The sequence below is a fragment of the Girardinichthys multiradiatus genome, chromosome 21, assembly GCF_021462225.1.
Source record: "Girardinichthys multiradiatus isolate DD_20200921_A chromosome 21, DD_fGirMul_XY1, whole genome shotgun sequence".
Taxonomy (NCBI): Eukaryota; Metazoa; Chordata; class Actinopteri; order Cyprinodontiformes; family Goodeidae; genus Girardinichthys; species Girardinichthys multiradiatus.
This window is the reverse complement of record NC_061813.1, coordinates 39,226,157-39,251,285: the sequence shown is the minus strand read 5'-3', so window position 1 is coordinate 39,251,285 and position 25,129 is coordinate 39,226,157. Positions and strand designations below refer to the sequence as shown.

The window sequence follows — 25,129 nt, the reverse complement described above, 5'->3', positions numbered from 1 at the left end:
GCAGGTCAGGAGGAGCTGGTGCAGGAGGAGTGATGAAAGTGAGAAAATGCTTCAGGATGTGTTCACAGTAACCAGGAAAGCTCAAAGGTCAAGTTCACAAGGACCAAATAAACATATGGTTCAGGTTAGTTCTGTTATATTTCTGGTTATATCTGTGCTCCTGGTTCTGGTTGGTTTTTGTACTGTGTTCCCTGGATGTTTGTGCAAACATCTGCTTCCCTGGATATAGCTGTGATTTCCCTACTCGCTCTCATTCCATGGAGGACATTAGAAACAGGGATAATAAAACTCCTCCCTACGAGTTTAGTAAATCACGTCTGAAGACTTTTAAATTACACTGGCTCCACTGTTCAGCAGGACATGATGAAGGTCCATCCATCCATCCATCCATCCATCCATTCATTTAGTCATCCATCCATCCTCCATCCATTCATCCATCCATTCATTTAGTCATCCATCCATCCTCCATCCATTCATCCATCCATTCATTTAGTCATCCATCCATCCTCCATCCATTCATCCATCCATTCATTTAGTCATCCATCCGTCCTCCATCCATTCATCCATCCATTCATTTAGTCATCCATCCATCCATCTATCCTCCATCCATCATCTAGTCATCCATCAATCCATCCATCCATCCATCCAACCAACCATCCATCAATCCATCTATCCTCCATCCATCATCTAGTCATCCATCAATCCATCCATCCATCCATCCAACCAACCATCCATCAATCCATCTATCCTCCATCCATCATCTAGTCATCCATCAATCCATCCATCCATCCATCCAACCAACCATCCATCCATCATCTAGTCATCCATCCATCCATCCATCCATCCATCCATCCATCCATCCATCCATTTAGTCATCCATCCATCCATCTATCCTCCATCCATCATCTAGTCATCCATCCATCCATCCATCCATCCATCCATCCATTTTGTCATCCATCCATCCATCTGTCCATCCATCCATCCATCCATCCATCCATCCATCCATTTTGTCATCCATCCATCCATCCATCCATCCATCCATCCATCCATCCATCCATTTAGTTATCCATCCATCCATCTGTCCATCCATCTGTCCGTCCATCCATCCATTCATAAAACAGACCAAAACAACCACACCCAGGTGAAGGTGTTGGATACTGACCTGCGGTTCGACGGAGCGATGCATGGGTGGAGTTCGGGCCTGCTGGATTCCTCCACTGCTGAAGGACTCAGAGCGGGGAGGCAGGGACGGGTCTGAGATCCGGTTGGAGACTTTATGCTGCAATGCAGGAGAAGCCTGTCTGTTCATCTTATAATGCTCCTCCACCTGACACAAACATCAGACCACGGTCACTCGACATGCAGCTAATGTGTGCTGTTAAGATAAATCAGCCTGGTCTGCATCCATGTTGGAAAACTGTCCACTGATGTGAGCGTGTACTTCCTCTGCTTACAGCTTTTCCAATGGTTATAATCAGTGTGACAGAGAGAGGTATCCCAATCCTTGTGGTTTTTAGTATAACAATGACCATCAGTGGGACACTTTGTGGGGTTCCTTGAGACGACATTGTTGTAAATAAGCGACGTTTAACTAAATAATCTGAACTGAAACTATCTGTGTTGTTATGCTGCTATAGGCTTAGGCTGCTGGAGGACATAATGACCACTTTCACCCTCTTCACTACATTCTCATACTACTCTCCAATTTTGCATTATTTGCTGTTATTTCAGCTTTTAACTTTGTTCTCTCTATTCTCTTCCTAGAAGCTGCACCTGGCCTGACTCTGTGTCTACCTGTGACACCTTTCTGGAGGGAGGCATCGTCCGAGCTTCTGCTGGCAACAACTTAATGCTCACCCTCTACCGATGATCCACATAGCCCTGTCTTTTAGTGTTTAACCCTTTCTCTCTCCTAGACATGGCTACTGACTGAGCTTTTACTGTAACTAATTATATGTGCTCTCTTTCAGACTCTAACCTTGAAAACTGGCTCAGAGTTTATCTGTTCTTTCTTTCTAGATGAAACGACTAAAGGAGCTACATCCATTAACATTTACTTTTCCTTCCCATAGAAAGTACTCTTGGATCAGTGCTTCTTTGTTCTTTTTGTGTCTCTGCTCTGTTCTCTCAAACCCCCAGTCGGTCGTGGCACATGGCTGCTCACACTGAGCCTGGTTCTGGTTCTGCTGGAGGTTTCTTCCTGTTAAAAGGGAGTTTTTCCTCTCCGCTGTCGCTACATGCATGCTCAGTATGAGGGATTGCTGCAAAGTCAACACCAGTGACTGTCCACTGTCTCTACATGCTCATCCAGGAGGAGGGAATGCTGCAAGTCACTGACTGGATGCAATCTGCTGGGTTTCCTTAGATAGAAAAACTTTTTATCCAATTTGAATAAATAACTGAATCTGACTGAACTGTTCAATGGTTACGATTAATTGGAATGTATGAATCTGACTTTGTGAAGTGCCTTGAGACAACATGTGTTGTGAATTGGCGCTTTATAAATAAACTGAATTGAATTGAATTAATAAAAACAGGAAAAAATTAAAGACAATAAACAAATAAATAATATATCTAGTTTCTTTCTATGCTTCAACAGTGTAACTGTTTAATGTATTCAATTAAAAATGTTTTTATTTCTACATTAATTTATATTATATGACTGTGAAAAGGCCTAAAAAAATAAATAAATGAATAAATGCACAAATATGAATAAATATGAAATTAATTAAGATGAAGAAATTCAAATTAAATATAAAAAATATTAAAATAAGTACATATTTTGAATAAGCAAACCAATGTATAAAAAAACTAAATTACCTAATAATAATAATAATGATAATAATAGTTGTAAAAACTGTGTGAATTACTTATTTAACATATTAATAAATGTAATATTTAATGTAATACAAATAAATAATTTTGCATTTAATGACTTAGATTTAGGCCATTTTAATCAGGTAACATGTTATATTATCTATTATTGTGGGCAGAATGAAACTGATCATTTTAAATATAAACCTTTTATACGATATTTCATTTATTGCACACTGCTTATAGAGGAATAAATCTGAAATAAAGCTGACTATTGGCTGAGGATTCATCTTCATCTCTGGATGTAATGATTTGAAGTTGATGACTTAAATTCAAATGATAATCAAGACAATGAGAAAAAAAATTGAAGTTTGACTAAAACTCATCCTAAACAGATTTCTGTCTTTAGAGCTCAGCTCTCTGCATGGCTGTGTTATGGAAAGTTTTTTCTCCCCTGAAGCCTGAAGGGAAGTCCTATGAGGCTTAGAAGAGGGTAGACCTTTCTGCACAGAAAGAGTCACTAAAAATAGCTGCAGATGCCCTACATCTGTCTACCAGCTGCCACCAGGGGGCAGGCCTGCAGATCTGCCCTAAATGGGGTCCTTACGGGTGATGCATTCATTTAAAACCTTGATTAATGTTTTAGTATTGCATTTTAAACACACACACAACCATAACAAACAAGCAACATTTCAGTGAAGACAACATGAAAAGAAACCTGGAATCAAAGAAGAATGAACCCTGGAAGAGGAAAGGTTGGATTAGTTGTTGAAGTTAGTACCTGTTAGACATTAAAAGAAGGCACATCATGCAATAAACACCATTTAATCCCAATAAGGTGAAAGAAGAAGGTTACTGTGAGCAGAAAAAGAAGGTTAAAAGCTTTAAGGGAGGAAAAAATAATGAAAAACAAGAAGTGAGCTGGTGTGTTTCCTCGGTTATTGCTTTCAGTCTCAATCTGGTTTAACTGTTGCTTTGAAACAGGTTTTGACCAATCTTTGAACTTGGAAGGAAAATTTTTTTGATTTATATCCAAAGTATAGAGACTGAACTAAACACCATCTTCTTCAGGAAAAATGTCCTTAAACCACCCTAAATGTAGAGATTACTGAGGATTTTATCAAAGATCCGAGCTAATTTTTCCAGTCTTGTTGAGAAAAAGTTTTATAGAAAATCCAGAAAATCCAAAGATAAGTGTTTATATAAAGAGGAGAACCGTTTTAAAGAAGAGAAATCACAATTTTCACTGCTTCAGCCAGAGTTAAAGTATGTGAGTTCACCTGGTTAGAGAAATAAAACTGTTAATAGGAATGGGTTATGGTTCTTTAAGACTGCAGAACCAGGAGGAAGAATCTGTTTGTCTTCCGACTGACCCGGCGGGCGGGGCTGCGGCCCCTGGAGTCCGGATGTCTGTCGGGACTTTCCTGTTGTAGCAATGGCTCTGCATAATCCGGATCGGGGACGCAGGTGATCCGGATTCTGGGCATGTGCAGGTGGTCCCGGGTGGGGCTGACATGGGCGGGGTAGGAAGGGGGGCGGGGCTGGGGAGGTCTGTACCCGGGCAGGAGGAGGAGGTTGTCCAGGTTGACGTCCCGTGTCTCTTTGAAGGAGTGGTACTTCTTAGGGGGGAGGCGAGGTGAGTTGCTCTGAGCTCGACGCATCACCTGGAGAGCAGCGAGTTTACAGGAAGCCGGGGGGGAGAGAGGGTTGTGTGACATATTAAAACAGGGAAACTCAGGAGGTCCACTGATGAGATGAACCAGAACCATAGCTTAACATTGGTTTTACATAAAATTCATCTTATCATTCACATTAACAGGCTCATTTTTATTTAAAACATGAAAACAATCAGATCTCTCCACCAGATGTGACACTGAAGGGCTCCAATGTCACATTCTTTAAAACTGGAATTAACAGTGAGAAACATTTCAGCCAGCTGCTAATCTTCCCAGGAGTGGAAATCTGTCAGCAAATTAAGCCCAAAGTCAGAGTGTGAAGCTCAGAGAAATGACAAATAACAAAGAGCTCAGCCTCTACAGGCCTCAGTTAGCAGGGTAAAGGTTAAAGTTCGACAGGCCAATTAGCAAACCTAAGTCATGGGAACAAGACTTCCACAGGATCATGTTAGGAGAAAATTAAACACCAAGCAGAGTGGTGAAGGGTTGATGGTTTGGGCTGTTGTTGCAGCCACAGGACTTGGATGCCTTGCAGAAATTGACCTCATTTGTTAAATAAAGTCTGTCTGACTGAAGTTTGGTCCAAACTGGGTTATCAACAGAACGATGATCCCAAACACGGCAATAAATCTACAACAGAAAGCCTGAAAAAGAAAAGAATCCAGGTGTTGCAATGGTCCAGTCAAAGTCCTGACCATAACCTGATAGAAAGGATGTGTCTCAAAACCACAATGAACTGAAGCATCGTTTGGAAAATAAGTCAACCAAAATTAATCTAAATAAAGATGAGGAGTTTCTTCCAAAAGGTACCACAGATTTATTAATGCCTTTTCATTTTAAAATGTAGGATTCATCCGTCTGCTGACTCATGACTAACTTTACATAAAAGTTTTAAAGGTTTCATCTGGAGTGAAACTCGTTTATTAATTTCCCAGCATGTAAGAAGGAGCTCTTGAATTTGATATGTAAGGAGAGAAATAAAGAAAAGGAGCGGCAGTTCTGGGTTCATCACAGATACCTTTGATAGTGAAGCTCTGATGATACCTGCAAAGAAGCAAATTTAGCGAAAACTGAGCCTTGCTGGGGTCCAGCTTCCTATAATGCTGTAAATACGCTCCTGTGGATTTAAAAATAAATGCATTCATGTGAGTTTAAGGCAGCTTAGTGTTTCCACGTGCAGGTCTACCTCCTCTCCTTGTTTATGTTGAGTCAATGAACTTCAGGAAAATAACAATGGTGCATCACAGAAGAATTCAAAGACAAAATAAAGCCAGCCTGTTTGGTTGTTTCTAATGTAACAAATCTAGGATTATATAAAAAGTTAAATTTAATACTTTCCAGGTTGTTTTGTTTAAAATTGTCCTCTCTTCTAAACTGATCAAGTCATCTGCATGTAAAGACAGGAATGTCACTCAGGATAATTCGGTCTTTAGAGTATTGTTCAGCTCCTTGGTGTCCCACTGATCTCATAAATAAAAGCAGTCTGGATAAAGACACTGCCACCTATAGCGGCAGATGTGATGGAGTGTGAGTCTCGGGCCCTGCAGGTTACCTCCTTGGCCCAGGCGGGCTTGTCGTTGCTGCTAGGCGCCTGATCCTTGTAGTGGTACAGTTGCTTTTTGTCCTGCGGCGGCCGCGGCGGCTCCTGCTGCTGCTGCTGCTGCAGAGACACCAGGTAGGCTCGTTCCTGCTGCAGCTGCCTCTGCAGCCGCTCCGCCTGGCGCTGCTCCTCGATCTGCTTCCTCTTGTACTCCTGCAGACACAACAGGCAACAGAGGGTTGAACTCCACACACAAGATGTTTGGTGGCTTCCACCTTCATAATGCATTGAAACAGAAGTTGCTCCCATATTTTTTAAAACTTCCAGCTGTTAAGATTGATGTAGTGCATTGTTTTTATTGCATGGGTCTCAACATTATCTAGTAATTTAATGCTATAAAGAATGTAACCAGGTAACATTTTAAGTAGATCTTTGGAGTGGGGATGGTAACACACAAACCTAACATAATTGAAGATTTGCATGACGTTTTCTGAAGCTTCTGGTTCTCCTTCACAGTCACAGACTTGTGAATAAAAATCCATTCTGCAACCTAAAAACAAAACATCTGCTCTCTGTGGGATTTGTGTTGGTTATGTTTGTCTGACTTGTAATAATCTAAGGGATATGTTTTTATTTTATGCATTTTTGGTTAATTTTGTCTCATCTAGTGCATTTTTTCCTGATATCATTTATCAGGCTGAACCACATATATACACGCATTTATCTCAGTCTTTCAATAACTTTTTACTTGACAAAGCTAGGACCGATAGATTTATGGCTAATGATTGTAACTGGTTGCATTTGTTTTTAAGCCAGTCTGAGGTAATATAGGAAGTAATCACCAAGATTATTTAAATCACGAAAAAAACTAATTCATTTTCATTTCACCTTTCCTATTCCCTGATTTTCTGCCACCCCCTGTAACACTGATGTATAGCCTCCAGTCCACTAGGTGGCATAATGGACCTCAAGTTAATTTGCTAGACATGAAGAAAACGCACAAGATGTATTGAGTACTGTAGCGCTTCAAGGCTTCACTATCACAACTTGGACAGCTACCAGCTCTAGTGTCCCTTGCTGTTTTGTTGCGTTTACACTGTTCCTATGCGCCACAACGGTGCACCTTTTTTCCTGAAAATAGCACGATTTGATATATGGTTCCAAAGTGTAAAGGTTTCAAAACGTCCCGGTTGCCGTTTTGTGTAGACAGAAAAAACGGAATCTTCCTGAATGGGGTAGCCCTGGCACTAGCGCTGTATCACTGCAATCAGTAAAATATATAATGGTCGTGCGCATAGCATAATGGGTGCTGACTAGTTTAAAACACACAGAAGAAGATCTCAACACCAACAACAGCGGATTGCAGAGTACTTGTACTGCTGACTCTTTTGAATCTAACAATGGTTCAACAAAATACTCATTTTCTCCTTTGTTTTTTAAGTAGGAAGTGTTTGTGCAAAGAACATACTACCTACTAGTGGTGTGGCTGAGGAATTACACCCTTTTCACGTCTACTGTTGCCGTGTGAATGGAGAACATACAGGTCCTTCTCAAAATATTAGCATATTGTGATAAAGTTAATTATTTTCCATAATGTCATGATGAAAATTTAACATTCATATATTTTAGATTCATTGCACACTAACTGAAATATTTCAGGTCTTTTATTGTCTTAATACGGATGATTTTGGCATGAAAACCCAAAATTCCTATCTCACAAAATTAGCATATCATTAAAAGGGTCTCTAAACGAGCTATGAACCTAATCATCTGAATCAACGAGTTAACTCTAAACACCTGCAAAAGATTCCTGAGGCCTTTAAAACTCCCAGCCTGGTTCATCACTCAAAACCCCAATCATGGGTAAGACTGCCGACCTGACTGCTGTCCAGAAGGCCACTATTGACACCCTCAAGCAAGAGGGTAAGACACAGAAAGACATTTTTGAACGAATAGGCTGTTCCCAGAGTGCTGTATCAAGGCACCTCAATGGGAAGTCTGTGGGAAGGAAAAAGCGTGGCAGAAAACGCTGCACAACGAGAAGAGGTGACCGGACCCTGAGGAAGATTGTGGAGAAGGGCCGATTCCAGACCTTGGGGGACCTGCGGAAGTAATGGACTGAGTCTGGAGTAGAAACATCCAGAGCCACCGTGCACAGGCGTGTGCAGGAAATGGGCTACAGGTGCCGCATTCCCCAGGTCAAGCCACTTTTGAACCAGAAACAGCGGCAGAAGCGCCTGACCTGGGCTACAGAGAAGCAGCACTGGACTGTTGCTCAGTGGTCCAAAGTACTTTTTTCGGATGAAAGCAAATTCTGCATGTCATTCGGAAATCAAGGTGCCAGAGTCTGGAGGAAGACTGGGGAGAAGGAAATGCCAAAATGCCAGAAGTCCAGTGTCAAGTACCCACAGTCAGTGATGGTCTGGGGTGCCGTGTCAGCTGCTGGTGTTGGTCCACTGTGTTTTATCAAGGGCAGGGTCAATGCAGCTAGCTATCAGGAGATTTTGGAGCACTTCATGCTTCCATCTGCTGAAAAGCTTTATGGAGATGAAGATTTCATTTTTCAGCACGACCTGGCACCTGCTCACAGTGCCAAAACCACTGGTAAATGGTTTACTGACCATGGTATCACTGTGCTCAATTGGCCTGCCAACTCTCCTGACCTGAACCCCATAGAGAATCTGTGGGATATTGTGAAGAGAACGTTGAGAGACTCAAGACCCAACACTCTGGATGAGCTAAAGGCCGCTATCGAAGCATCCTGGGCCTCCATAAGACCTCAGCAGTGCCACAGGCTGATTGCCTCCATGCCACGCCGCATTGAAGCAGTCATTTCTGCAAAAGGATTCCCGACCAAGTATTGAGTGCATAACTGTACATGATTATTTGAAGGTTGACATTTTTTGTATTAAAAACATTTTTCTTTTATTGGTCGGATGAAATATGCTAATTTTGTGAGATAGGAATTTTGGGTTTTCATGAGCTGTATGCCAAAATCATCCGTATTAAGACAATAAAAGACCTGAAATATTTCAGTTAGTGTGCAATGAATCTAAAATATATGAATGTTAAATTTTCATCATGACATTATGGAAAATAATGAACTTTATCACAATATGCTAATATTTTGAGAAGGACCTGTAATTAAAACTTTGCCATGTAGATTGTAAAAACAATCCCGATTTTAATGGATCTTTGTGATGTAAACAGTCTGCATCTGAAGTGACTGTTTAGGTTCACATATACAGTATGTCTTTTCATTGAGTCATCAGCTACAATGTATTTTAATTAAAGAAACTTTAGTTGTGTCAATGAACCTATTTCATAAAAACATGGTGCACTAAGACTAATGACCTTTTTAATGTCAAATCTGGAATTAAACTAAAGCTTCATGCCATGAAAAAAGTGGATCCAGATGCCACTGCCTGTTCTTTAACTCAGACTGGTCATTTGTCTCTGAGTCGTCAACCACTCGCTTCAAATGAAGCCTGGCCCACTTTGATCATGGAGTACCAGAAATTCACATGAAGACTGTGTGGACAACACAAATGACTTCATGCAATATTTGGATATCAAGTAAGCGCTGCACCTGTACTGCTGTGCTCCTCCCCTTGTGCCTGTTCTCCACCTCAATCAGAGGAGTAGCAAACGAGGAGTGTGTGTGGATCTGTGCGAAATAGTAACAAGGGAAAAGAACAGCTCACAATTGCAACTTGGTTCCTATCGTTCCTGTTAAAGAGGCGGTCAATGGATTCAGTTCATGAATGCCACAACACTAATGGGAGGAGTATGTGTATATCGGAGCCCAATTCTGACCCAGTGTGGATTAAAAAAATAATGTGTGCACCCATTTCTTGCATTTTGTAAAATAATTGCAATCATTACACTGTTGTGTATTTAACCGAATTAATATGATGTTCTGTTACTGTTTTATAGGTGATTATTTTCTGGTGATTCAACCCAACTGAGTCATTCATGACACTTTGAAGGGAACATTAAGACCTATTTAGGTTAAGATGAACTGTCAACAACAGTATCCAGTGTCCAGTGATTCTAAAGATACCTTCATCAAGGATAAAGCACCACAACTGAACTTAAGAACTGGTTTCAGTGGGTCGTATCTCCAGAATCAGGGCGTTTATCTGCATCCATGTGTGTTTGCATCTTGAGTTACCAGCAGTAAAGCTTGCTCTTGCAGAAGCTGCTGTTGCAGGATCTCCAACTGCCTCTGCTCCTCCTCCAGCTGTCTACGGATATACTCCTAACCAATCAGAGCCCAGACCACGCATCAGACGCATCCAATCAGAGAGCGACCAGGTGGAACAGAAGCAAATCAGAGCCCCAGGCAACCAATGACATCAGGAGAGCAGGAAATAGTAGAGGAAAAATAGAAAGAAAGAAAGAGGGCAGAAAAAAAGTAGGTTTATAAAAGGAGTGTTAAATTGGAGAGTTATTCAGAAACAGATGAAAAATAAAATGAAGGAAGCTGCAGGGGGCTGTAATTAGTAGAACACAGGGGCATGCTTATAATCAAACAGTCAAAATGAAATCAGCTTTGCAGAGGAAGATGTTACTATCCTAAAAAGACCATATTAATGACGCATTGCTCTTTTCCAAAACCTCCTCTTCCTTCCGTTTCACTGTAGTAATAATCCCGCTGGTATAACAGCCTCTTTATTTTAGAACTAGATTCACCAGACTACCTCTTCAAGCAAGTCTCTGAATGACTTTCAACATCTCCAGTGAGGAAATTACATTATATTTCTGAAAATTATAACAAATTTTGAATTCTGTGACAACACTTTCAAATCTGAGAGAAAAAGAGAGAGACCAAATATTTATAAAGTACAATCTGGATCAGTCTGTAAAGGACTACATGTAGTGGGGCTGGGTGGCTCAGTTGGTACAGCCATGAGACTAAAGTCCTCGATGCAGTTCCGGGTTCGATTCCTGGTTCCGACCGTTTGCTGAATGTCTTCCCTTTCTCTCTCCACCTTCTTTCCTGTCAGATTACTGTTCAATAAAGGCCACTAGTGCCAAAAAAATCTTTAAAAAAAGACTACATTTAACAGATCAGCTGTTAGTTGACTGGCGAGGGTGTCAGGATTGGGTATAACAGGAATGTCAAGTGAAAGTTACAATATTTCAGTTCATCACTTTGTGACAAAGTTTGTCAGACAAACATTTCTTGTTAGAATGCAACCCGTGTTTGAACTAGGGCAGCACAAAGTTAGGAAATCTAATAATTGAGATGTTGCTGTTGATAATTGTGATTCACCCACTTTTTTCCACTCTTCTCCTTGTTTTCCATCATCACAATTTCCTCACCATTTTCAGTGAGCTTAAGCCTTTTGTTAACTTAAATCTTTATCAAATTTGTGCATCGAGAAACTGGCCAAATGGCAAAATCATTAATTGAAATGCAGAGTCTTAATGCCTATTTCATGAAATACAAAAGATTACATCCAAGCAGAGTTTAGCGATGATGATTGTGATTCGGTATATTGTGCAGCCCTTGTTGGAGTTGTTCATACATTCACTGTGTAGTAAACCCCAACATTAGGATCCTAGTACGTATGTCAGTAAGTTAACATTATCAATAACATTATAATAATGGTCACATCATGCTAACAATAGAAGACTGAATCTGTTTTTACTATTCTGATACTAATCAATAATATTAGCATCCTAATGTCAACAATAGTTTGCTAACAATAACACTAGCAGTAATATTTGTGTCCAATTGCTAACATAAATATTCCATTGCTAATGCTATTAATACATTTGTAATGCTACTACCCTAACACACCAATAATAATATTAGTATCCCATCAGTAGCATTCTGCCAATAATGGACAGAACACCCTAACAATATTAGAATCTAAATGCTAACATTAGTATGCTGATGCTGTTTTTACTTGTATGATAAACTCATTGTCAATGTAGCAATGTTGCATTCACCGGCTTGACTGAGCCATTTCTATAACTTTATAGCCTACTTGAACATGATTGGATGAAATATGCTGAGTGCTGTAAAAATGTATATTTAGTCCTGGTTTCTGCAACTAATTACTCAGAGGTTTTTATGTTAAGACGTAAAAGAAAAGTTCTCAAACCTCTTCCTCCTCTAATGGTTCATTCCTTTAACTTGTTTATTTCTTAGCAATGAAAAACGATTGACTTCAGTTGATCAGGCTCGTCTGATAAGATTTAGATGATAAAGGTCATTTAGATACTGATGCAATTTCATTTTTTGTAAGACTGCTAATCAGTGACAAAGTGAAATTAATTTATCAGAACACTTAAGCTGACCAAAGTGCTTCAACATTCAGCAAAATGACTTTTTAAAGAATTGCTATATACAGTAGTGTACCTTTTAATGGATAATAAATCCAAGTTTATACCTTTTTAGGATTTCCCTTTCTGACTCATCAGCCAGGTGTTTTCCTACCTGCTCTCTCTCTGCGTGCCTCCTCTCCTCCTCCCGGCGAAGCTGCTCCATCTCCTCATACCTCCTTCTTTGTTCCCGCTCCTGCTGCTTCCGGAGCTCCCGCTCCCGACGCTGTTGCTGTAGGTGGGAACAAATTTCACACAATAGTGTCAGCTGTGTGTGTTTGTGCATGTCAGGTGTGTTTCTCTGGCATTCTGATGTGCTGAGGTGCCAACAGCACAGGTTTGCTTTTCCTAACATCACATCTGAGACGGCTTTCCATAAATTAATAGTTTTAGGCAACCTGTAATCGTGCTCATTTACCTTGCGTTAGGATTATTAGATGTTTTTTGTCTTTTTATGTGGAACATCTTCGGTTAGCCAGATTGTGCCTTTAATCAAATTTTTGTGAAACCTAAAAGACTTGATGCTACCTCCTCTAGCCGTCGCCGCTGCTCTTTCTGCTCCTCGATCCGTTTCTGCCTCTCAGCCAGTAGCTGGCGCTTGTGCTCCTCGTTCTGCTGCTGCTCAAGCTGCTGACGCCGGATCAGCTCCGAGCGCTCCTTATTGGCTAGCTGGAGGCGCAGGAAGTCCCGCCTGAGAGTGGACTCACCGGGGATGTTGATGATTGAGCTGAAAAGCAGCCGACAGGGCGAGAGTCATCATCTAGCAACGGTTGAGCTGTTTAGTGACACTAAGCTTAACGTTTTGTTTCATAATCACATTTAATGTAGCAGTGAGGCTGGCATCACAGCAACATTCAACCCAATCCCATCTGTAACCTGCTCTCAACTCCACAGCGCTGGCCCTTTATTTTGCATGTTCACTTTACGGAGAGAGTTGTTCTGGCCCTTTTTGGTTTATAAATCCTGCATTGCATCTGTGATTATCTTCTCTGACCCTGTGGTCATAGATTTCTCAAGGTGACTTGGAAAAGAAGAAGTATGAGTTGCACATGCAAAAACATTCACAAATATAAGCGCTGTCTCTGTTTAAACCATTTATTCATTCATCTTCTGAACCGCCTAATCCAAAGGGGGTCACGGGGAAGCTGGTGCCTATCTCCAGCAGTCTACGGGCGAGAGGCAGGGTACACCCTGGACAGGTCGCCAGTCCATCGCAGGGCAACACAGACACACACAGGACCAACAAACACACACACTCAATCAACAGTAATCTTTTTGGACTGTGGGAGGAAGCCGGAGTACCCGATGAGAACCCACGCATGCACGGGGAGAACATGCAAACTCCATGCAGGAGTTGAACCCAGGACCATTTTGTTGCAAGGCAACAGAGTCACCAACTGCTCCTCCTTGCAGCCCCATGTTTAAACCAATTACAGAAAAAATAATGTCTTGTCTGATTAGTTGCGATATATCTTGTTCACCATCATTGTCCATTTTTCACTGGAAGTGCAGAAAATAAGGAAAGAAGTGTTATATTTTTTATTGTAAGCAGTATACGGATGCTGTTAGTCCTTTGGTTTAATTACCTCTTCCTTGCTGCATGACTCCAGCCTTCTCTCTGTTTCTGTATCAATACTCTGAATAAAGACCCCTACTGCCACATTTGGTCATGATCTTCTTGATTTTGGTACTTTTGTGTGTTTACTTATAATTTAGTTAATCCCTGTCTATTTTGATAATTTTTTTAAATCACTATTCCCCTTGTTTATTTGAGCCATTTCTCCTGGGTGCCTCATTTCATGGTCTCCCACAGCTGCGTCATATTCAGTTAATTTGTCTCACCTGTTCCCTCTCTGTGTATATATGCTTCCCAGGTTTTTCAAGCATTGTCAGATCCTCCCATTGCCATCACCTTATGTCTTGCTGCTTTTACTGCAGTTTCCCCCTTTAGTTTTGTCAGTTGACCCTTTTATGCCCAAATATCCACTCAGACATGATCTTTTCTGCCACCTAACTGTTTTTGGGTCCTATTCAGGAGCAAAATGAACTCCAATGAATTACACTTGATAGCATGATTGACTTCCTGAACAAGCATAAGGCAAAAACCCATTTCAGGCATGTTGAAGGTTTACATGAAATATAGAGTGTTTGCTGTTACATAAAGGCAAATATACTATGTAACATAGGCTGCTGCAGAGGATAAGCTTAGCTGAATTGAAATCTGTGACCAACTCGCAGTCTCTGTCTGGCCTGGAGGCTCTGGTGGGGTTCAAGGTGTTACCTTAATGCTGAGGAGCTTCAGCATAAAGTTGAGTGCAGTCAATGGTGGGACCATCTGGCCACATCTTGTTCCCTCTCTATATCACTGCAGGTTTCCATGTTACCTTGCAAGTGGTTCCCCTGGAGAATTTCTTACTTGAGATGCATTAAGAAATCGGCTGGTGGCCGAGACGTGTAGATTTAAAGTCTGATTTATTTTCTGCTTGTTGGACGTACTATATATCTTAGCTCCAGCGTCTTGTTCTACAGAGGCATGTTGCCAGTTAATTCAGTCTGCTGCATAAAGAGAGACTCAGCCTTCAGCAGATAACAGGAAGGGGGAACATATTAGAGCAAAATTGCTGGGTTTTTTTCTTTTAAGTTTCAACCTTTGTCTGTCATGGAAAAAGCTGTTTTTAGTGTTGGTGGCCTTTTGGAAATCTCTGGGTTAAGGTTGATCATCCCATTCTCTCAAGAACATACACAGACCTGCTGTTTAAAGTAAGTAATTCTAACTGGGCTAATGGTACTAAAATGTCAAAGGGTCTAGTCTAGTTCTTGGTTGTAATCTGAAAACGCACCGTAAAGGCATAACGTTCAAGGCTGCACCTGTTTCCATAAGAGGTATCTACAACAGCTGACAACAAAACAACATATCCATATTTTATGCATTCTCTGTTACTCCAGTTTAACACTTGAGAGCAAATCCCAACCTATTTTGAAATTCCGACGGATTTTTCCTACCTGGGTTCTCCGATATCCTTCTCTTCATCCTCCTCTTCACTCCCACTGTACTCATATTCAGTCTCATCTTTCAGAGAAAAATTGCTTCATGTTAGCTTTGGATGTGTTAAAACAGCTGTCACAAGCTTTGACGTGAGTCAGGGGGATGCAGCCTCACCCCTCTCTCCTCTCCTCTTTTTGGTGCGGTCGATGTGGTCCTTCAGCTGGATCCGGACCTGCCGCTCATTGGGAAGGTCTCTGATGAACGGGTGTTTGAGGAGTTGCTCGGTGCTCGGCCGCTGGCTATGGCTCTTCACTAGACAGCTATCTATGAATGACTGGAACTTCTTCGACCTGGCGACACACGTGCACACACACAAGTCAAATCATCTTTCATTATTCATTTCGTCTCTAAGAGGTAGCTTTAAAGGTCTGAAAGATCATTGTCTTTTCACTAATGCCCTTCAGTTTATGAGACTCACCACTTCTTTGACTTGAGTCTTGGAGCAGGGTTTCTAGGGATGAGGAAGAGCGCTCTCATCGGATGCATGTCGCACAGAGCTGAGGATGAAAAGGAGGATCACAAGGAAAGGGAACAGAGTAAAAAAGTAAAGGAAACAAAGAGAAAGTGAAAGGACAGGGAAAGTATAATAAGGAAAAGAAAATGATAATCAGGAAAATCAAAGGAACGAAAAGAAAGGGACACAACATAGAAAACAAATGGAAGGTATAGAAAAGAAATTATATATGTAAGATGGAAAACGGTAGGAAGGAAAGCAAATAAGAAAAGATAGGATAGGATAAGACAAAACAGAAAACATTCAGAAGGCAAATAAAAGAAAGAAAGGGACATAAGTAGAAGTAAAGAAAAATGATAAAGGAAAAAAAGGGAAAATGGAAAATTAGAAAGAACCAGGACTGATTTAGTGGTTTTAAAGACAAATTGTGCTGATTATCAGTTTAAGGGAGTGTAATCACACTTACGTGGTGCTCCCTCTGCCATCTCTATGGCTGTGATGCCGAGCGACCACAGATCACTCTGCAGAGAGACAAACACATCCTCACAACGTGTTACCCACTCAACACTTCCAGTTTCTGAGAGACGGGTCCACGGGTCAATGTACTCGTCAAGTGATAAAAATACAGACAGAAATATTACCCATCTGCCACTGCTGCTGTTGAGTTCTGCCTTCATTTAAACACAATTGCCTTTTTCTGTGTTTAGTTTCAGCCTGCGACAACTGCTGGGCTCTTACTGGAAGATAAACGTAGGCTTTTCGGACACTTTAAACCCTGGAGGGTCGGAGTTAATGGTGGAGGCGCTCATCCTCCAATGCTCGCCGCAGGGGTTCATTCTGTCCTCATTACTGCACATCCTTCAAAAAGCAACCACTGCATACAGCCTATTTTTCAAAGGGTGCTTCTTAGTTTTGTTGTCTGTTCAGTAGAATGGTAATAATCCTGGATTGCAAGAATCCAACACCCAACAGATGTAATAATATTTCCAAAGGTCACTTTGTAATCGTTTTACACAGCTACAAGTAGTCTGATTATGTGACTGTCGAGGTGTTGAACTTTAAGGGCTAGAAGGCAAGTAAAGAGAAAATCCAATATAAAAACCTTTTTCAGTTTACACTTAACTGCGATCTGCCTCAACTATTTAAGTTTAAGGTTCTCATTAGGCTTAAGGTTCTTTAAACAACTGAGGACCTCTAATGATTTAAGATCTCTGATTTCTTAAAAATGTTCTCAAAAGGTTTGATGTCCTTAAAAAGTTTAGGGTCTTTTAAAGGTTGAATGTGCTGAAAGAGTTTAAGCTCCTTAATAGGTCTAAGGTTCTCTTAAGGTTTGAGGTCCTGAACAGGTTGGAGGTCCTCATAAGGTTTGAGGTCCTGAATAGGTTGGAGGTCCTCATAAGGTTTGAGGTCCTTAAAGTGGAACTAAACCCCATGTATAGCATTAACCCCGCCCCCAGACAAATTTCGAAAAATACCACAAAAGTGGGCGTTGCCAAAAGACACTCAGGGGCGTGGTCAAGTGTGGAGATGAGCAGAGGGGGTAAAGCGGAGGTGCGGTCAGAAGTACAGGGGAAAGTGGCAGCTAGCTTAATTTCATATATTCAAACATGGAGAGTAAGCAGAGCGACGCTGGTGGTGTCGCCACGGATCGGTCTTTTGATGTGGGGGATTTTTCACCCCCCTCGTGACCAGAGGTTAAGAGAGGCTTTGTGGAGCCCAGCGGGTCTGAGCCTTATCAATTCAAGCTGCGGGCTCAAAGTGCTGACTTAGCGATGCCTGAAGCTGTCGCTGCCGAGGCAGTGGAGGACAGCATGGGTCCAGTTTCTGAGTGGTAAAGTGATGTTAGCAGCATCATTACAAACATGGGCTAACATTCAAAGCAGTAACAAACTTTCTGAAAGTTTACATGTAGATTTACATTATTTCCAGTAAAGCATATGATCAAAGGTATAAAGCATCAAATGCTGAGATCAATGCTCGCAATTCCAACAACTGACTCGCTACAGCGGTGTGTCTAAGTGAGATGGTTTTATACCCGAACACGGGACTGTGACGTACACGTGTACCAAGCTGTATTGTTAAACCAACAGGAAATTCAACTGCAGAATCCACCATTCAACCCTAAGAGGGCAGCGCTATAGCAGTTTTAGAACAAATATTGCACAATTAAAAATGTTTACATAAAAATTTTAAAAATTGCATAGTAAAATAAAGATAAAACCGTCAAGGTCCAATTTATACAGGGTATCTGCAAAAAAACTTGATTTGGAGTTTAGTTTAACTTTAATAGGTCTAGGGTCCTCAAAAAGTTGAAGATCCTTAATAGATCTGGGGTCCTCATAAGGTTTGATGTCTTCAAAACGTTTAAGGTTCTTAGAAGTCCTCAAAGGGTTGGAGATTTGAGGTCCTCAAAAAGTTTAAGGTCCTTTAAAGGTCTGAGGTTTTGGAAAAAATTTAGTACCACAAGAGCTCTGAATGCCTCTAAAGGTTTAGGTTTCTCAAAAGGGTTAAGGTCCTCATACAACTTGAGGTCCTTGAAAGGTTTAAGAATGGGCACAGCGCTGGTGGTGTAGGGGCTAAGTGCGCGACCGTGAGCAGAGGCAATAGTCCTCGATGCGACTGTCCCGGGTTTGAATCCAGGACCCAGCGACCTTAGCCGAATGTGTCCCCCTCTCTTTACCTTCTTTCCTGTCTACCTACTGTCGTTAAAATGAAAAGAAAGGTTTAAGATTGTATAAAAGTTTAAGATTCATTAAAGGTCTGAGGTTCTCTAAAGGTTTAAGGTGCTCACAGGTTTGGAGTCCTTAAAATCTTTAGGGTCCTCAAAAACTTTAAGGAACTCAAAAGGTTGTAGGTCTCTAAAAGATGATGGTCCTTTAAAGGTCTGAGATGCTAAAAAGGTTTGAAGACTTTAAAGGATATTTTTTTCAAAATATAGTCCTACGACCAAATAGTCCATAGCCAGTAGTGAATGATTCTTATTATTTTATAATTATTTTTATTGCAACACTCAAAGAACTGTTTTAAAGTTCCTTCTTTCTGATTGGTTTCCACCTTGATCTCACTAACAAACATCAGACCTACCTTGAAGTCATATGTGGCGTCAGGGTTCTCATCACAGGCGATGACCTCCGGGGCCATCCAGTACGGCGTCCCAATGAACGTGTTCCTTCGCCCCACTGTGCGGTCCAGCTGGGCACTCACACCAAAATCCACTGTGGAAACACGAACAATACTGAAGAAGGTGTAGGACTGGGCTTTATGTTGACACCATTTAAGAGTGGGTTTCTAGGTGCAACCGGATGCACCAACAGTTTCTCACCCAGTTTAACCTCTGCGTTTTCCGTCAATAGCACGTTCTGACCCTTTATATCTCTGTGGATGACCTTGTGTTGGTGGAGATGGGTTAATCCCTGAAGAAAGATGCAGGGTAAATCCCATAAACACCATAATGTTAAAACAATTTTTAGAAAAACATTGATCTACCTGGTATTCCTCAGGGAACCTGTTTGGGTTTCCTTTAGTTCAGGGCAAAAATGTCTAGTCTTTATCCTATATTTTGCTAAGATAAAACTATTCATTTCTGTTTTGGTCCTCACCCTAAGGATCTCCCTGCAGATGTAGGCGATCCACTCCTCCTTAAGAGAGTTCCCTTTGGTGTTTTTGATTAGGTCCGTCACGGATCCCGCCCCACAGAACTCCATCACCAACTGTCAGAGAAATAAACATGCTTCAAATGGGATCCAGATTTTATCAGAAAAAAACATCTCCAGATAGACTGTAAACATTTAATCTGTTTATTAAAACAAACCCATACCCATAACTGATCATCCATTCCTGGAGGGTTTTTCTTGATAAAAGCTCCATAATAGGTTGCAATATTCCTATGGTGACTGTACTTCTTCAGCATGTTAATCTCAGCTTTAATCTCCTCTTCCTCATCCTGAAGAATGAAAACAAACAGATATAAAGATTCACAAGGATTTCGTAAAGCTATAGAAATATTTAAAGTGCTGCGGCAAGGCAGTAACAATAGGCTGTGTGCTGATAAGACACATACTCCGGTGACGTCCATGACCTTGATGGCAGCAAGCTGGCCTGTTTTGACATGGCGACCCTGAAAAAAAATACAATATCAGATCAAAATAAGTAAATGTAAAGATTCAGATAATTTTTATATTTTTGCATCAATGAGTGATCATCAGTGTGAATTAATGCAGATGTTTTTAAACTTTGCTTTGTACAGATTTAAACCACAATGCCAAGTCAGAAAGACAACAGCAATGACCTTACAGAGCTACTGCTGCAGTCCATCCATCTTGAAAGGGTTATTAGAACATTTCCTTAACACTTATTCTACAGAGAGGAAGACTATTCCCAAGTAGAAAACATTTAAGACAGTTGCCAATCTTCCCAGGAGTGGACATCCCAGCAAATCTACCCCAAGGACAGAGCACACAATGCTCAGAGAAAGGACAACAAATCCAAGAGCTCCATTTCAGACTACAGGCTTCAGTAAGCTGGTTAAAAGGTAAAGATCATGACAGGCCAGCAAGAAAAAGACTGACACATTTGGGTCTTCTTTCCTAAAAGAACACGATAACACAAGGTTTGTAATGTTGCATCTCAAATGGACCAAATAACTTGTAGGACAAGGTCCTTTGGACAAATGAGAACAAGGTAGAGATGTTTGGCCATGATGCACAGCATCAAAAACAAACGCAACAGAACAAACACCACCTGGTAAGCACAATGGTGGAGGTCTGATGATTTAGGTTTGTTCTACAGCTACAGGACATGGGCACCTTTCACTGATTGAGTCGCCCATGATCTCCTCCGTATACCAATGTGTTCCAGAATCAAATGTGAGTCCATCTGTCTGACAGCTGAAGCTTGGCCCAAACTGGGTCATCAACAGGGCAATGACCCCAAACACAGCAATAAATCTACAACAGAGCAGCTGAAAAAGAAAAGCATCAAGACGCTGCAATGGCCCAGTCCAGACATTAACCTGATTGAAATGCTGAGGTGGGACCTTCAGAGAGCTTTGCAGAAATTAATGCCTGCAAACCTACATGAAGTGAAGCAATGTTGGAATAAGGAGTCTCTTCACAGTTGTAGGAAAGACTGATAAAGTCAGACATTGGTGTTAAAAGTGATTCTATGAGTTTTTTGCAATGAACTTACTCACTGAATAGAGGGTTTCAGCTCAGCTAGTGCAGAGCAAGCAATCCGTTTTACAAAACATGCACAAGGGTTGTTAAATATTAGAAAAAAACTCAGTTTGTAATGTGATTATTACTATTGCAATTTAACAAAAAGATACCACTCTTTTGCTTATTTCTTTATCTCTCTTAGTCTTCAGCTGCTTTCATTGATATCTTGTCAATACCCTGTGGTTGAGAACCATATATAAAAATGGACAGAAATGACTTTATATATTATTTCAGTCACTTTATTACTGACTTTATGAATCATTTTATGCAATTTCTTGTGTTTTTAGTTGATTTTCTATCTTGAATTTAATTTAATTCGTCTCTGTCGTTGGGTTTCTCTCGACTTTGTATTAACCTGCTTCCACAGCTCTGAATCATCGCCCACATCTCCCCTTTTCCCAGTTGGAAAAACAGCTGAACCAAACAGAGCTTCGCAGGCTGGATTAAGAGTGGAGAAGTGATCTTCTTGCCCCACCAAAAAAAGCAATGAAAACAGAGTAAATCATGGATGACAGAGACTCAGCTGTGCAGCTTTCTTAAAGGTTTAACATGGATACGACACTTTCCACACATAGGCTCAAAGCCCATACATTCTCACAAAAATACACCAATGATCGTGATTAGTGTGTTGTGCTTTCTATAGAAATACAATAAGATGGTTTCCCTAATTTTAACTTGCTTTTGCTGAGATAATTAATGAACTTTTTCATCTCTGTGTGACCATTTCAAATTATTATTTTAATTATTTTAAATTAATTGTAATGATTTGTGAAAATATTTCTAGAATCTTTGTCTGGCTAATTGAAGTTACAGTTAAATCTTCTATCAAATGTACCCAGTCTAATATTTGCTCAAATTCAAAGCGTCCAAGCGGAAAACAGAGCTCAACAAACCTGTAGGAAACATTTCAATGTGTCTTTAAAAGAAAAACTGAGATGAGTGGAAAAGCAGAAGTCAAAAAAATAAATATAAGGCCTTAATGGATGATCTGCAAATGATCCGTGTCTAAAAGTAGTGTGGAGATCGTATTCCCCATAACTTTGGAGTATTCAATATTTCCTTCCCGTAGAAAGTATCCTTGGCTCATTGTTTCTGTGTTAGGCTGTCTCTTTCCTGGACAGAGCCATGGTTGGAGCTGTTGCTGCCATTAACTTTGTGTGCTTGCGTTTCTTTCCAATAGAAAGTACACCTGGTACAGTGCTTCTGTATTTAGCCATGCCTCTTCCTTGAATGGAACAATTAACATTATTGCTGTCAATGACTTTGTGTACTATTTATGTTTATTTTCTGTGTTTGTGTGTTTAGCTGCTGTGGTTTTCCAAGATGGCATTGGCAGAGTTATTGCTATCCCTACCTTTGAGTAGGCACTTTTATTTTTGTTTCATTTCTGGCTATTGTATTTAGCTTTGTCCTGTTTCTTTATGCGGCCATTAAAAGAGCTATTGGCTTCATTTAGTACTCTTATTGCTTTTATTTCCCCCGGAAAGTAATCCTGACCCAGTATTTCCTTGTTAAGCTGTGTCTTTTTCTGGACAGAACCATTGATGAACCTATTGCTGCCACTAACTGTACATGTATGTGCTCTTCATCCATGACAGTAGTTGCAGCTGAAAGTATGAAGACTGAGTTTAGACAAGTTGTTTTTAAACGAGTTAAACTAGTCAAGTTTATGACAAAAACTAATGTTTTTATGGGTCTTCAAACAGTCTGGTTCCTCTTCAGTTCTTCCTTCTCATAACTGAGTCTAACTCTATAACCAAACAGTGTCTCAGTACTGAGTTTAGTCAGTTTAGCATAAAAAGGTTAAATGTTGAAGAACAGTCTATAATGTGAGGACAGAACAAGAAACAGAAGCTGAGAGACAAACAGAGGGATGCGAAGAAGAGACTCTCCGTCCTCTGAGGTGATTTTGGTCTTGTCAGAAACAGTCAGCGTCTGATGCAACGCTGAGTAACTGAGATGTGTGTGAACGCTGAAGTGACCCTGTATGTGTGTGAAGCACACACATGCTGCCATCACTTTGCCTCCTTCGAAGCCTCCCCATTGGCTTGCCGGGCTGCCTGGCCTGTTGCTATGGTTACCATGAGGAAACAGAGTCTGTGCGGTGAAGTGAATGAATTTCCACTTTCCCAGCCTCAGCAGCTGTGGTGATACTGACTTCAGAGTCAGCAGGAGGAAACTCAGGGTTATCCTTTTTCTCCTCTCTTTGAAACATGTCCTTGAAATGAAATGTTGAACTTGTGATAAACAGGCAGCTGTTCAAGCTATAAACCCATTAAGTGAGCAGAAACCAAATTAAACGTGCTGTTAAAGCAGGAAGTTCAGAACTCAATGACTAAAATGACAGTCTGTGGCACTGCTCAAGTGTTATCAGAGCCCAGGTTGCTCTGATAGTGGCCTTTAGTTCTTCTGAATTGTTGGGTCAGGGGTGTTGCATCTTCCTCCTCACGATACCCCATACATTTTCTATGGGGTTAAGGTCAGGCGAGTTTTCTGGCCAATTAAGAACAGGGAGACCATGGTCCTTAAACCAGGTACTGGTAATTGGGAAATTAAATCTGCATCTCCATAAAATTGGTCAGAAGCAGGAAGCATGAAGTGCTCTAAAACTTCCTAGTAGACGGCTGCGTTGACCTTGGACCTCAGAAAATACAGTGGACCAATACCAGCAGATGACATGGCACCCCAAACCATCACTGACAGTGAAAACTTTACACTGGACCTCAAGCAACATGGATTATCTTCCTGCAGACTCTGGGACCTTGATTTCCAAAGGAAATGCAACATTTACTTTCATCAGAGAACATAACTTTGGACCACTCAGCAGCAGCCCAGTCCTTTTTGTCTTTAGGCAAGACGCTTCTGACGCTGTTCAAAAGTGGCTTGACACAGGGAATGCGACAGCTGACACCCATGTCCTGCATACGTCTGTGCATGGTGGTTCTGGAAGCACTGACTCCAGCTACAGTCCACTCTTTGTGAATCTCCCCCACATTTTTGAATGGGGTTTGTTTCACAGTCCTCTCCAGGGTGCAGTTATCCCCATTGCTTGTACGTTTTTTTCTACCACATCTTTTCCTTCCCTTCGCCTCTCTATTAATGAGCTTGGACTCAGAGCTCTGTGAACAGCCAGCCTCTTTAGGGATGACCTTTTGTGTCTTGCCCTCCTTGTGCAAGGTGTCAATGGTCGTCTTCTGGACAACTGTCAAGTCAGCAGTCTTCCTCATCATTGTGTAGCCTACAGAACTAGATTGAGAGACCATTTAAAGGCCTTTGCAGGTGTTATGAGTTAAATAGCCGATTAGTGTAACACCAGGTGTCTTCAATATTGAACCTTTTCACAATATTCAAATTTTCTGAGATACTGAATTTGGGGTTTTCATTAGTTGTAAGTTATAATCATAAAAATTAAAAGAAATAAACATTTGAAATAAGTCTGTGTGTAATGAATGAATATACAAGTTTGAATGGAATTACTGAAATAATGGGTTATGACCAGCACCTGTATGTGCGTTGCTCCTGAGGAATATATATATATGTACACATGTACATATATATATATTCCTCAGGAGCAACGTTTCGAATCATCCCTTCTCCAACACATGTGCCCCCTGTTATAAGTAAAAAACAAAACTGAAAAGTAATCTCTTGCTGCTTCTACTTTTCATTTTACTTTATGTGTTTTATATAGTCCTGTGTAAAAAAACAACTATAACATGAACTTTAGCTCCATCCAGTTTTTCATCAACCCCTCATTTCTTTATATTTTTATCCCATTCATTATGAAAACGTAGAGTCCAACAAGAAAATATAAATAACTGGAGGACAAAAGAAGTGTTAGTCGGCGGATTACAGGATCTGAAAGTCAACCTTTTAAGAAACTGAAACAGGACCTGAGAGATCATCATCCTGTAGTTGATTATCTGCTCCCTGTGTTTTCCGCCACACGTTTGTTGGGAATCACCTCGTTGGAGCTGGAATCCTGGTTTCTGTTTGTCAAACTGTTCACTTTGTTTCATGGTTTTGATTAAACAAGTGGTTTCAAAT

At 40.8% G+C, this 25,129-nt stretch overlaps 1 protein-coding gene across 14 annotated transcripts in view; it reads right to left on the bottom strand.

Annotated features, from left to right (window-relative positions):
• tnikb (TRAF2 and NCK interacting kinase b) overlaps nucleotides 1-25,129 on the bottom strand; it is a 73,635-nt gene that overhangs the window by 23,520 nt on the left and 24,986 nt on the right. For 5 of the 14 annotated variants that reach the window (XM_047349948.1, XM_047349949.1, XM_047349950.1 and 2 more), the window contains exons 3-17: nucleotides 19,927-19,983; nucleotides 19,684-19,809; nucleotides 19,466-19,576; nucleotides 19,189-19,279; nucleotides 18,951-19,081; nucleotides 16,333-16,387; nucleotides 15,831-15,909; nucleotides 15,527-15,702; nucleotides 15,370-15,436; nucleotides 12,895-13,093; nucleotides 12,482-12,598; nucleotides 10,205-10,291; nucleotides 6,043-6,243; nucleotides 4,188-4,478; nucleotides 1,163-1,327 (exon numbers count right to left, since the gene is read on the bottom strand). In XM_047349948.1, the coding sequence (XP_047205904.1) occupies nucleotides 1,163-1,327; nucleotides 4,188-4,478; nucleotides 6,043-6,243; nucleotides 10,205-10,291; nucleotides 12,482-12,598; nucleotides 12,895-13,093; nucleotides 15,370-15,436; nucleotides 15,527-15,702; nucleotides 15,831-15,909; nucleotides 16,333-16,387; nucleotides 18,951-19,081; nucleotides 19,189-19,279; nucleotides 19,466-19,576; nucleotides 19,684-19,809; nucleotides 19,927-19,983 (1,953 nt within the window). The remainder of the gene's footprint in view (nucleotides 1-1,162; nucleotides 1,328-4,187; nucleotides 4,479-6,042; nucleotides 6,244-10,204; nucleotides 10,292-12,481; nucleotides 12,599-12,894; nucleotides 13,094-15,369; nucleotides 15,437-15,526; nucleotides 15,703-15,830; nucleotides 15,910-16,332; nucleotides 16,388-18,950; nucleotides 19,082-19,188; nucleotides 19,280-19,465; nucleotides 19,577-19,683; nucleotides 19,810-19,926; nucleotides 19,984-25,129) is intronic. The other 9 variants (XM_047349954.1, XM_047349959.1, XM_047349960.1 and 6 more) reach the window with 4 other exon arrangements.